Genomic DNA, 13,421 nt, shown 5'->3' with positions numbered 1-13,421 from the left:
CAGCTAGTTTGGTATAAATTCCATAATATTCTGAAAACTAATTGATTGCAGAATATATAGAAAGAATCGCAAGAAAAAACACAATGTATGGTTTATGCTCAAGATCATTATCTTCATAATGATCCTAAACATAAACAATACATTGTACTGTACATAGCTTACGGCTCCGGGGAAGCCGGAATCGAATCCGGTTGGATCAAAAATCCATGAATTTTTCGCAGATAAATCGGGCCCTTGTTTCTTATCATTGTGTGCCTGGCCGAAGCCATAGTGGGCTTGCTAAAAGAGGCCTTCTTAGTTGCCATAGGACGGAAAGAGTTAAAAACAAAACCAGCCCCATTAGCGAGGTTGAGGCCGAAGTTTTCAACGCGAAAACGTGTACGTCGGACGTTCAGCGCCGCTTTCCTGTAAGCCTAGACGTTTGACAATGGCGTTTAGAATGTCGAGCACGATTCCACTGACTTTCCAAACGCCATTGTCAAACTTCTAGGCTTACAGGAAAGCGGCGCTGAACGTCCGACGTACACGTTTTCGCGTTGAAAACTTCGGCCTCAACCTTTCTATTAGGTTTGACCGAACGCTTAATTTAAAAAAAAAAAATTATTTAGTGCTGCCATCTATGAATGATGCGACACGGTAATTTACACTAAAAAAACGACAATTTTAAACTTAAACAATTTATTTTTCACATACGATAAATCGGCCGCATCGATATGCCGATTAATTCATTTTAAAATGGCAATTTTAATAAATAAAAGTGGAAAAACACGACCTTGATTGTCCGATAGAAATCTCTCCCACTCTTAATGTATGTCCGGTTATCCTTATATGGCCTTCCTACATTCGACCTTATATGGCTACTGTTTACATAAACGCCCCTTTATCTTCACCTTTACCTTATTATGTAATGAATACCTCATTTAATTAATTAATAAATCACGATTAATCAGTAAAAAAAAATCATCCGTCTTCGTAGTAAATCTTAAGGGTAAATTACGGTAAGGATGATGAATTTGGATGATGGATATACGAACGTGACGTAATTTATGATGATTGAGGAATGTATTTTCTATAAAATGAGTGGGTAATAAACTTGTCTACCCGTACTTTTTTTTTCTTAATATTGAAGTTACGTCATTGGGGTGTGGGTATGTGGACTCGCGACTCGACAGCTCGACCTGAATACCTATTTTATCTGCGAGTTAAGTGGAAAGAACATCATGGAAGAAGCCATGATTAAACATAAAATAGACGAACTCTTCGATGATCAGAGGCCCTATCATTACGTACAGATACAGCAGAGGGTTTCTCCCACTTCGTTTAAATCTTCTTCCCCCGTACACGTAAGTAATTTATGTACAAGTTAAGGGCATTGTTTACGCGTATACATCAAACCATATGGGGTGGTATGATGACTTGTTTATATTATTTACTGACCTTTCTGAATTTTAGGCCTATATTTTGCAAGACTCGGTGTTTATATAAACCAATTACTGTTACATTCTTACCGTATAAGTTGTGAACGAGGGCCCTACACACCTGTTTTATTATATAAAGATGGGAGGAACGTGTACTATAAATATTATCAGATTACTCATATATTTTTTGTGGCTTTCGGAGATAGTTGAGGGCCCTGTTTTATATTTCTCTCGGGCCCTCAGTTTAATTATTAATATTATAAACTGTGTTCTTGTTACGTTGTTTAATTGTTTCTGTAATTGACTTATATAATAACTGTGTTGCGAGCTTAGTAAGCAATTTTAATCGTACACAAGGCCCTATAATTGTAAAATAATAGATATCTATTATCGTTTATAAATATATAATGGCATCAGATTTCAACACGAGCTTAGGAAGGATACATCAAGTCACAAATGCGAGGCCTCCTTTCGTCCTCTCGTTCTTTAAAGGCCCCCTCAGGTCCAAAACGATGCGTTTTTACTCATTGTTTTGGACTTGAGGAGGTCCAAATCTTCAAAAAGTAATATTTTAATGATAAAGAGGTAATTTGGACTTGAGGAGGTAAAAACAACTTAATTTTAATCTATATTATATTTGTTTACGTAAAAGATTAAATGACGTCTTTGCTTTAGATATGTCCTTTAGTTAGCGGCGCGTTATAGCTTTATGAGGCCCAAGAAAACTTGAATTAGGAGGCCCCATGTACAGTATACTGTTGACTTCAGAAATTTTTCTTCGAGGGAATTTTTTGGGGAAATATTTTCTTGTAAAAGATTGGTTTTGGGCACCCTATTGGTGAGGGGAGCCCCGGCAATTGCCCTTTTTGCCAATACGATAACGCACCACTACCTTTATTCTGCACTATTTACATTACCCAATCTCAATCAGGCTTGTTCGGGGGGACCAGGGATAGAGGGCCTCCCCTCTTTGCCTTAGCGAGCCTCTTGTATTTTTTTTTTTTTAACAAGTTTTTCATCTCTTATCAAAAGGAAATTAATTTATATAATTTTCATATCCTATTTAAACAAAAAATAAATAAATTTTGGGGCCCTTTGTGACCAGGATAACCAGATATAGAGAGGCCCAAAGTTTAGTTGTCAGGGTTAGGAGGGATTTTTTATATACTAAAATATTTTTTTATATTAATTTCATTATTATTTTAAAGAGAGAGATGCGAAGATGAAGACCAGGAGGCCCTTTCTCTTCACATCTCTTCCTCAAAAGAAAGAGAGAAGTATATTTTTATAGCTTAGGAAAGGGCCCCATGTTTGTGATTGACTCCGGACCTTATATAAATGTAAATACGTGGCGAAATATATTCAGAATAATGTGTATATTGTGAATAATTATACGAATTTGCAGAAATTAAAATATAATGCGTTGTTTCACCAACAGATGGAGCCTAACGTAAACAATCATCTGGAAAGATGGCAACTAAACATTAATTTTCTATTTAAAAAAAAAAATCATAAATAAATAAAAATAATTTATCGTCATTAAAATATTACTTTTTGAAATGTTAATTAATAAATTCAATTAATAATTTTAAAAAAAAGTGCCGAGAACATTGGCTTAATCCCTAATTACTAAGAGGCCCGGGCATGATCAGATGAGGCCCGACACGCGCTTAAATACGGGCTCTCCTCTTTCAGAGAAGGGCCCATATTTGAGTCTGTCGAGTTTTTTTACGTAACAAAAAACATAAAATTTTAGTCTCTAGGGCCTAGTCTAAGTGGCCCTATTGGCACTCCTTTATCTTATGTAAGCCTTATTATTATTATAAAGAAATATCATATTTAATACTTATAATTTGACTTTTAATAATAATAATAATAATAATAATAATTACCATTTTAATTTCTGTTTGTATGGGGGCCTAATTTCTTTGGCCCACTTTAAAGCTCAATAACACGCGTGCTTTTTGTCGAAAATTTCTGAAATTTTGCAGGGAGGTTCGTATATTAGGTCCATTGATACTATTAAATTTTGGTGGTTAAAGGTCGAGGGAGTGGAGAGATAAAGGGGGTCAAGTGTCATATCTCGAGTGGGATTTAATTAATGACGATTTAAATACCTGTATTTGATATTTTGTGTTGTTAGGTATAAAGTCGGTGGCCCAACTTTTATTTTGAAAAATTTACCAGGGTTTATCACGGTACGCGTGAACGACACGTGACTCACGTTTCGCTTGATTTATCTAGCATGTTGCGTGAGGAAGAGAAATCTTTAAATTATATATATATATATATATATATTTTTTAAAAATGTTTATAAAGTTTAATTCATAATTCATATTTCGTTTGCTTTGTTTTAAAGTTATAATGACAATGGTCGAGTGTTGTAACTCGCATTGGATACCCCGCGGTGCCCCACCTAACGATAAAAAGGAAGTTCAAAACGAAAAGTTGACATCCTGTTGTCGTGTCAAACGTTCCTATTTATTAGAAAAATCTATTTTTCTATTCGTTTTTCCTATTAATAACTATTTTTTTCCATTGAAGACGGTTAGATTTAGGAAACAAGAGCGCTTACAAACGAGTAATGGAGCGTGTTTTTTACGCTGGAGCAATTTCGAAGTTCGTCACATCAAGGTCAAATTCGGTTGCTTAAATTTCTTTTTTCTTTTTTTTTTCTAATTTTACGTGGTCCTTTTGGGTATAGTTTTCGCGTCTAAGGCCTCGCGAGCGCTCGCGAGGCCTCTAGCATCTTAATTGGAATCACTCTTACATCGGTTTTATCCACTGGACTCTGGTGTGCCATAAGATTTTGATTGAGGCCTCGTGCATTTAAGGGCTTCACAATATCAGATAACACGATATAAACTTATAATACAAAAGGGTTCTCGTAAGTTCAGGGCTTGACGAAAGGGAAATGTGGGGCACCATCCCTCTTCGAAAAGTATACTTTGGATCGCTTTACTTCCGAACCTTTCTGCTATGCCTTTGTGTGGCAATTGTCGTCCGAATTTTGGTTTTAATAAGCAATCGTTTTCCGTTGTTGAGTAACTTTTAACAATTTTAATAACTTTTTATCGACTTATTTGCTAACATGGTTGAACGCCTGCCGAAATTATGGTCTATTGTTAGTAATTGCTTTCCTTTATTTTTCTATTCTTTGACGTTCCTCCATTAAATGAGTGATTAAGATTCGAGCTAATTATCCATAACTGTTACTTGAATGTAATTTTGTTCGTGTTAACTCTTTCACATTTTTATACAAAATTTCAAAGTTTTGCATCAAAGAACAGTGAAAATACTTCGTTTTTCTTTGATTTTTTTAACACGATTTTACAAAGTAATGTATTATTACCTTTTAAAAGGCAACGCAATCTGCTAAAAGGGGTGCCTCCCTATTTAACAGATTGCCCATTTCTAGGGCCCTATTTAGGTGTTAGAAACCTATAAAGCTCCAGTGGTTTTATCCACTCCCCTCTGATGGGCCCCGGGAGTTGACTAGGGCCTCTCGAGTAGAAATAAATGAAAAGCATCCTTCAATGAGCCTACATTAAGCGTGGATTTTTATCTTACTTTATACCATTTGTTATTATTTTTTTTATAAAGATATTACATAATTGACAGTTATTTACGTGTTCTTAAACATAGATTTAAGCGCTAAGCGTGGGTCGTCCGGTGGGAAGATGATGGCAGTTACGCCCTTGCATCGTTGTTATCGAATTTATTGATGGTTTTATTAACTTCTGTCACAAAATATCCTATTTTTTTCGAAGAATTAAAGGTTAAATCTATGTTAAAATATAGAATACAGTAGCAGAAATTCCTTCACTTACATCACTCACTGCTTCGAGTGATGCCATTGCATTAGTTTTAAAACTATTGATGATTTTAACTTTTACGGGTATTTTTCTTAAAGAATTAAAGTCAAATTCATATTAAAATATAGAAAAATGTACATTTTATCCATTTAATAACAGGAATATTTCTAGTTTCCAACACTTACTCCACTACTTTCACTTTAATGGCGCAATCGTATTATTTTCGACACGTTATCACGGATCTTTAATTAATTTAAAAGTTATTATCCATAAATAAATGAAAATTTATTTAGATTTCCGCCCTTTAAACTTGAATATTTGAATAAATATTTGCTAATCTGAAGTTTTAAATCAACATTTGATTCATACAGATTGCGTGAGAACGGTTTTCTCAATGTTTCTATCACGAAATCGAATCGTGTAATCGTTCGAATCACCGTGTTTAAACTTCGCATACCTCTACTTAATCGGCATAATAATTATTAATTGCAAAATATCCTTCCTTTAGGGAATAAACCGAGTTAACCTTGAATTCGGGTACAAAGGTATTCGTTAGGGAATAATCTTTCCGGATTATTCCCTAACGAATAGGGAATAATCTGGTGGATGACTTTTCCCTAAAGGGTATTCTACTTCCAAATTTATCCCCCTTTATTGACTCCAAACTTATTCCCTAAAGGGGAACTTTCCCTTTATTCCCTAAAGGGAATAAAGGGAAAGTTCCCCTTTAGGGAATAAGATTTTAGGTAGAATTAACCTTGAATTTTGGAATTAACCTTGAATTTCGGATGAAAGAAAGTCAATATTATTCCTATAAAATATTGAAAAGTATTTATATATACAGGACGTTTAAAGGATTTCCTACAAATTTCCGGGAAAACAATAAATTGAAGGTTATTTCTATATTTGTGACAATCCTCTATTTATCACCGTTGTACCTTTTCTGTTACGTCACACGGAATATTTACTTGGAGTTACGACACATCTCACCACCTCCCGCTGTGTATTATTAAAACGTGTAAAGGAGCAAAGACACGAAAACGGGACACCAATAATAGATATACGAAGTAGACCGTCGGAGCCTCTTACAAGTTAAAAAAAACACCCCAAAAAATACTAGATGTATGCGAAAGGTCAGACGTAGAACATCTGTGGTGGGTTCAGGTATCGGTTAACAAACGTAGACCCGATCAATCGGACGTTAACCAATTATCCGGTGGCTTATTTGAACCCGGTTTTAAGGTAGTCTACGAGTCGAGATCGGGAGTATAATAGATCGCCAGCACTGGAGCGTACTTCCTCCTTCGCTCTCTACTGACCGCCTACTATTGTAATGGCTTTTTGCCATTGGAAATCCTCGAAGTAACGTTTATTGTAACTTGAGTATGTACGAACTTTCAAAATATTGACTGGTTACTCCGCATGGGATCCTTTGTGTACGCGTACGAAACGTTATATCGAAGGTGTCATGGATTGGCAACGTGTTTTGGTATGTGAGAAGTGAAGGTGATACGTACTGTACTGTACTGTACGTTCCGTCCTTTACCGTATACGATATGTCTCGCTTCGCTTATCCTAGTTATTGCCATCATCATTTTCGTTTGTGCCCAATAAAAGAAGCTCAGCACAATCAACCATTAAAATTAGAAGACATCCAGATTAATAATGTAAGTCTGTACGTTTTTTTTTTTTTTAATTTAATGCCACGTATTCTGTACGACCGGTTTTTAATATGCGGAACGTATGGTTTTTAATAAGGAACTTTGCTCTTCTAGTTCAATTAATGACATTTGATTAGGGCGTACGAGTGGGAGGGAGACGATTTACAGTCTATAGGGCCTATGAGAGGTCGAACCAGGGCTGATTTGTAGGTCATTAGGGCCTAGGAGTGAGAGAGGACTGATTTGCTGCTTGTAGGGCCTACGAGAGGAAGAACCAGGCTGTTTGCAGCTTGTAGGGCCTACGAGAGGAAGAACCAGGCTGTTTGCAGCTTGTAGGGCCTACGAAAGGAAGAACCAGGCTGTTTGCAGCTTGTAGGGCCTACGAGAGGAAGAACCAGGCTGTTTGCAGCTTATAGGGCCTACAATAGGGAGATCACTGATTTGTAGTTTATAGGGCCTACGAGAGCGGGAACCAAGATTGATTTGCATCTCATTAGGGCCTGTGAGAAGGGGGAAATCAGAGTTGTAACTCGGGAGCTTGAGTCGGGGTATACGTACCGGTACAATAAAACGAAGTGTAACAAATCGGAAGCTTGTATAGAAGTTCCATAAGGCCTTCCGGGCCCCCAACCAATCATCGCAACCTACAGATTACATTAGAAATTTCTAAATTTCCGAGATTATTAATTAAAATTTTCTACATCTTTCGAGAACGTAGAGGAGTCTTCCTTGACATATTTATCATTAGGAAAAAAAAAAAAATTCTCTTAACTAGAATTAAGGAAAATGCTGGTTAAATAAACCTGTACTACGTTCACCTGTTGCTGAGAAAATTTCTCAAAAAACGAAATACTCGTACGGTGTTTCGTGTAGTCGTTACTTTTGACAATTGTCCTCTTATCTTTAATGACTTTATTGTTTGTAATTTAGATGATAAGTTTAGTGAGGACACGTTAATAATCGCCGATGTAATCGCCATTTACACCCACATTACAAAACATCTTGCCAAATGGGAAAGGATGTTACGAAAGAAATGCTGTTGACAATTTTTCTTTATGCAATTTTTATGATAGGTAAACCGTTAAATTTCTTTTGAGTGGGTGTAAAATATTCTGTTTATAAAATTACGCTCGAATGCACAACTCTTTTCTGTATAAATGATGCGTGTTCATTAACGTTCTGCTTCATTTTTCTTTTATTTTTTCACCTTCCTTCTCCCTCTATCTAGATAGGGAGGCCCTCTGAGGGCCTCCCTATCTAGATAGAGGGAGAAGGAAGGCTCTCTAGGCCCTTGCAGATGATATCTAGGAAGGGACTAACAGAAGAAATCTGCAAGGGCCCATTTCCTCTGTTTGTTAATCACTTATCTAAGCTTGTATTTTGGGACCCGTCGAAGAAGGCTCCAAAATTTAGTGTCTTTTTTTATGTAAAAATATATGATAAAATCCGATTTAAATAAAAGTCTGCTTCTTTTTATATTTTATTTGTGTTTCTTTTTTAGCTTCCGGTGAAGAGTGGGGCCTTGTATTTGTAATTAGCGTGGCCCTATTTCACTTCCTTCGGGCATTGGGTGTACAATATAATTATTCCTGTTTAACAGCGCCGTTTTAATTACTCTCAAATCTTCATTTAGATATTAATTTTGTTCGCCTCTTTATACAAATTACATGTTTTTGTGTTGATTTATTCAATTACTTGTTAAAATAGAATTAAATTCTTGATTTTATAATTAAAATCGCCCTAATTTTAATTATAAAATCTATTTTTGGAGCTGGTATTTATTTTATTACGGCAAGAAACCGTATACGAATCGTGACAAGGAGCATTGTTTAGCAGATTATAGTATATATTTGATTGATGGCTTCTTTATGTAAGAGAACTGTTTGCAGTTTTAATATCTCATACTCTACTTTAGGGCCTTAACAATGTATTAAAGGTCAACGGTGAGAAGCAAAGACAAGACTCACGACGTGACGTAAAATCAAATTGTTACGTAGGATTTTTTCCAGTCTTTCCGCCTTGAGGCTCCTTTTTTTCTGTGCCAGACCCACAATGGGCAGGGAGCGAAGAGTGGGACCCGACTTATCTGGTACAGATCGAACTCGAACCCGAATTTCTCGGCTTCCGAGCCCCGGATCATTAGTAACGAGCATTGAGATGAGGCCCCAACGGAAGCCATTTTTATTTATTTATTTTTTATGTTTTAATAACATGTCTGAGGGAGGAACTTTGTTGGTAAACAATCCTTATGCCAGATGTCGCAACACGTGTCTTCTCTAACCAATCGCGACATGTGTTTTGACCGGATCCCGTCACGCATCACGCTCACATCACTGAGTTAATCAGTCCGTGAGAAGGATCCATCTAGTCCTTTTTTCAACCTTATCCAGGTGAGTTCGTAAAGGTGCGATGTTTGTCAACTATCGTGTACCTCCTCATCCTCGTCCTTTCGGCCATACCACTTACAGAAATAGGTACATAAGCCCACCTCCATGTCATATGGTACAGTACAAGAGAAGGAGCAGAAGCGTGGATAAATTAAGATCACAATCCCCATGTAAATATTATAGAGAAAAGGTAAGTTTAACTGTGTATAACACGAGCAAAAATGTTCAAAGTTTTGAGGTAAAAGGTGATTATTTTAACATTTTAAGGCGCAAGTAAGTCAAATAAGTTAAAATTCCAGTCGGTTTTATTATAGTACGAGCTATAAAATCACTCTGCCAAGTCCAAACCTCTATATGCTTAACTTCTTAATAGTCTTTACCATAAATTTGCCATTATTATTATTATTTATCTTAAAGAATTTTGCCATGTTTATGAGGTTAGATGCCTTCAAACAATGTAAAATAATTCAAATTAGGCATTCTTTGTTTTAAAAAATTCATCTTTATCATGGCATTTCTAGGTCTTGATGATATATGAGCATTGATATTTTTCTATAGCTCATGGCATAAGGTATTTCCTTACTTAAAGGATAATTTTCTCTTTGTTTTTTTTAATTATTTTTATATATGTTTTCATTAAATAACGCCACAATTACCTCATTAATGAATCAAAGTTACACTACAGATTCTTTAACAATAATTTTCAATGCATTTCAATGTTAAATTCTTCCATTTTTTTGCCTTATAAATGGAAAAAATCCCGTCGAATTAGGTCATAAAATTATTTTATATTTATAAAAAAAAAAGAAATTCTGTATTTTTTGTATGCCGTGAAATGTAACGCTGCTTAACTAGCGCATGACAACGCCCCGAGTCACGAAATTTCGTGACGAATTTCACGTTTAAAAAAGGTTAGATTAATTTTTTCATATATATAAATTATGTAAATTATCATTAGTTAAATGGGTTATGTTATTATTTACGGTTTTTGTTTCGGTGTAAAATGATTTCATTGCTGATGATCGTCCGTTGTTGTCGATTGCTGATGATCGGTGATTTTGATGCTGATTGCTCTATACTAAAAAAATTAATTATAATATTAACGGTAAATAAAATGGATTTTGTTTTATTATTAGATGACATTTTAGATTTTATGTTCCCATTTTTAATCCAAGAAAAGAAAAAAAAAAAAAAAGAAGAGAAAACATTAAGTTGATGATTAATTTTATGCAGAATTTTAATTATTGATGATCCGTGATACAACATTGATGGCTTTTTACTGAAATTAAACATTATGACGCTGATAGTTGTTATATTACCTGACATTATACTTGATTTTACCTGATCTGTACTTGATTTTACCATTTAACCATTGATCTGTACTTGATTTTACCATTTTACCATTGATCTGTACTTGATTTTACCATTTTACCATTGATCTGTACTTGATTTTGCCATTTTACCATTGATCTGTACTTGATTTTACCATTTTACCATTGATCTGTACTTGATTTTGCCATTTTACCATTGATCTGTACTTGATTTTGCCATTTTACCATTGATCTGTACTTGATTTTGCCATTTTACCATTGATCTGTACTTGATTTTGCCAGTTTACCATTGATCTGTACTTGATTTTGCCATTTTACCATTGATCTGTACTTGATTTTGCCAGTTTACCATTGATCTGTACTTAATTTTACCGTTTTACCATTGATCTGTACTTGATTTTGCCAGTTTACCATTGATATGTACTTAATTTTACCGTTTTACCATTGAAATATACAGTACTTGCTTTTACGATTATACTTGATTTGCAATTGATTTTAGTCCAGGAAAAAAAGAAGAAATTAGCAAAATGAATTAATTTATTTGCCAAGTTATTCCACTGATTCATTCTTTATCTGAATTCTTCAAACAATGAAAATTTTAATCGCTGATGATTACTGATTATCTATTATGTTAGACTTTCCTTCGATGTTATCTACCATTTTAGATTCTCTGTAGTTATTTTTATTCAAAGAAATATTAGAAATTAAGCAATTAAAAAAAAAGGAGAACAGTATTAAATTTATCCAATAAATCATTCTTCATCTCCATTCATAAACACGGAAAACTGTTGTTACTTTTTTTGACTCTTTCCACCCTGCAGGAACTAGAAGGCCTCTTTCTAGCAAGCCCATTACGGCTTTGGCCAGACCTACAATGGGGCAGCCAGGACCTCACGAAAAATTTGAGTTTTTTTCGACCCATCCGGACTCGATCCCGGGTCCCCAGAGAGGTAGTTTGTCATCTTCACCGCTTGGCTGAAATCTTCATTAAAATCCAATCATTAATGGTTAAATTTAAAGTTAAATCCTTATCAATTAATTTAAATTTAAAAATTGATTAATTTTCTAAAATATAAGTGTAAAATACATCTATTGAACTTTTGACACTTTAAAAAAAAATTACATACCGCAAACGCTTAGTAAATTCTTCCTGTTTCAAACCGCTTACAAGAATTTCCATTTGACCTGATGAACAATTCAAATCGATCACGCATTGGCGGATCAACAATTTAAATTCATTAATTTACATTAAAAACATCCATAACCGCGTACAGCACATAATCCAGTATATAAAATAGGAAGTTTCTATGCTAAATCCTTAATTAGAGGGATCCATTAAAATAGAAAAAGAATTAAACCAAATGATCTTATCTTAACTGGCCAACCATTACTTCCTAAATGCGATGATAATCGGAATAAAATTTAGATATTATCTGAATCCGACTATTTGTGTCGCTCTAATTGATGTATCGTGTGACATTTTGACGCTGTTCGTTTCTAATGTTGTACCATTGTTCCTACGAATTCAAAAGACGTGACCTTGGAAGGATCGTCATTTTTTATTTAGTGTATCCAAATTGTATTCGGTTAGTTGGTCATTCGAAAATTAGTTCGGCGGAACTAATCGCCTTTAACTCAGAATCTTCTAAAATATTACGAGATTCAAAATGGCGTATCTCGGATTTAAAAAAAAAGGGGTGCCGCGTGACGTGGATCCGGACGAAGAGCCACAAAAGTTTGTTCTTTATGCAAAATACATCGTACGAAAGTGGTTTAAATTACTTTTCAGCCAGAGATTCGTGCATAACGCTCTTTCGTCCTGGTTTTATTTATGCCAGAATGCAGCTCTGGGGGATCCGAGTTCGAGTGCAATTCGAATTTTCTTACGTGGTTTAGCTCGGATGTTTCGGGTTTCATCCTCCGCCATTACGACTTAGTTAAATCCACGACTTGCATTTAAAAAAAAGAGGGTCCCACCGAAGGCAGAGAGTGTAAAAACGTTTCTTTTTGTAAGCTATAGAAATGCTTTTATTCGTGGCTTTCGGCGAAAGGGCCCGTATTTGCAAATTTATCTGACCGTTTCGGGCCTTGATATTTGTAGAAACACGGGCTTCGATCTCTTCTTATCTTATAACACGTAACGTAAATACACCTGCCGTTCCTCGCTTCGTGAATTCGACAGGTGTTTAATATTATATAATAATTATCGTGTTTCATAATCCATTTAGGAATTAAAGAAATGACAAGGTCAAGGATAACTTTCTGATATGTGAAAAGCGTGAATTCTTCAATTTTTTTTCATTTCCTGTAAACATTTTGTTTCGTGATATTATGTCTATGATTAGAAAATCATGCATCACCTCCATGTTGTAATTCAAGTAAACATACCCGACATTCTTCAAAGTATAACGAAATATAATTAGAGAAATTAGATTCACTCCACTGACGACAAATATTGTTTATTTTTATATAAATTTTCAGTATCATCGGTACCAGTTCCTATTTTTGACTTGGTATAATTTCTCTTATCTACGAAGTGGATGAACCAAATCAGATGTAGATTTAGGTTGATTTTTGCCTATTTCATAACATATTTTTCATTCGATCGGGAATATTCCTTTTTTCTATTTTATTTTTCCATTTTTGCTTCGTATAAACATTAAAAATATGTAAATTTGTGTTAAAATATGCAAATAACTGAAAAAAATCTTCCTCGTTTTACTGCGTAAGCCCATTGCTTTGTTACGTAAGCTGTGTAAAATGGCTTAGCCTGAATCGCTGTAGCAAATTTTTGTGAAGGATTCATAAA

At 34.8% G+C, this 13,421-nt stretch overlaps 1 protein-coding gene across 2 annotated transcripts in view; it reads left to right on the top strand.

The window, feature by feature from the left end:
* Positions 1 to 1,088: 1,088 nt before the first annotated feature.
* LOC136968670 (WD repeat-containing protein 47-like) overlaps positions 1,089 to 13,421 on the top strand; it is a 48,779-nt gene continuing 36,446 nt past the window's right edge. The window contains exon 1 of one of the 2 annotated variants that reach the window (XM_067262669.1): positions 1,089 to 1,343. In XM_067262669.1, coding sequence (XP_067118770.1) covers positions 1,221 to 1,343 — 123 coding nt within the window. In that variant the 5' untranslated portion in view covers positions 1,089 to 1,220. Of the gene's footprint in view, positions 1,344 to 6,229; positions 6,901 to 13,421 lie in introns of those variants that run through there. The other variant, XM_067262670.1, reaches the window with a different exon arrangement.

This window comes from Centruroides vittatus, unplaced genomic scaffold, assembly GCF_030686945.1.
Source record: "Centruroides vittatus isolate TY-2023 unplaced genomic scaffold, ASM3068694v2 contig_1506, whole genome shotgun sequence".
NCBI lineage: Eukaryota > Metazoa > Arthropoda > Arachnida > Scorpiones > Buthidae > Centruroides > Centruroides vittatus.
This window is presented reverse-complemented; position numbering and strand designations above follow the sequence as displayed.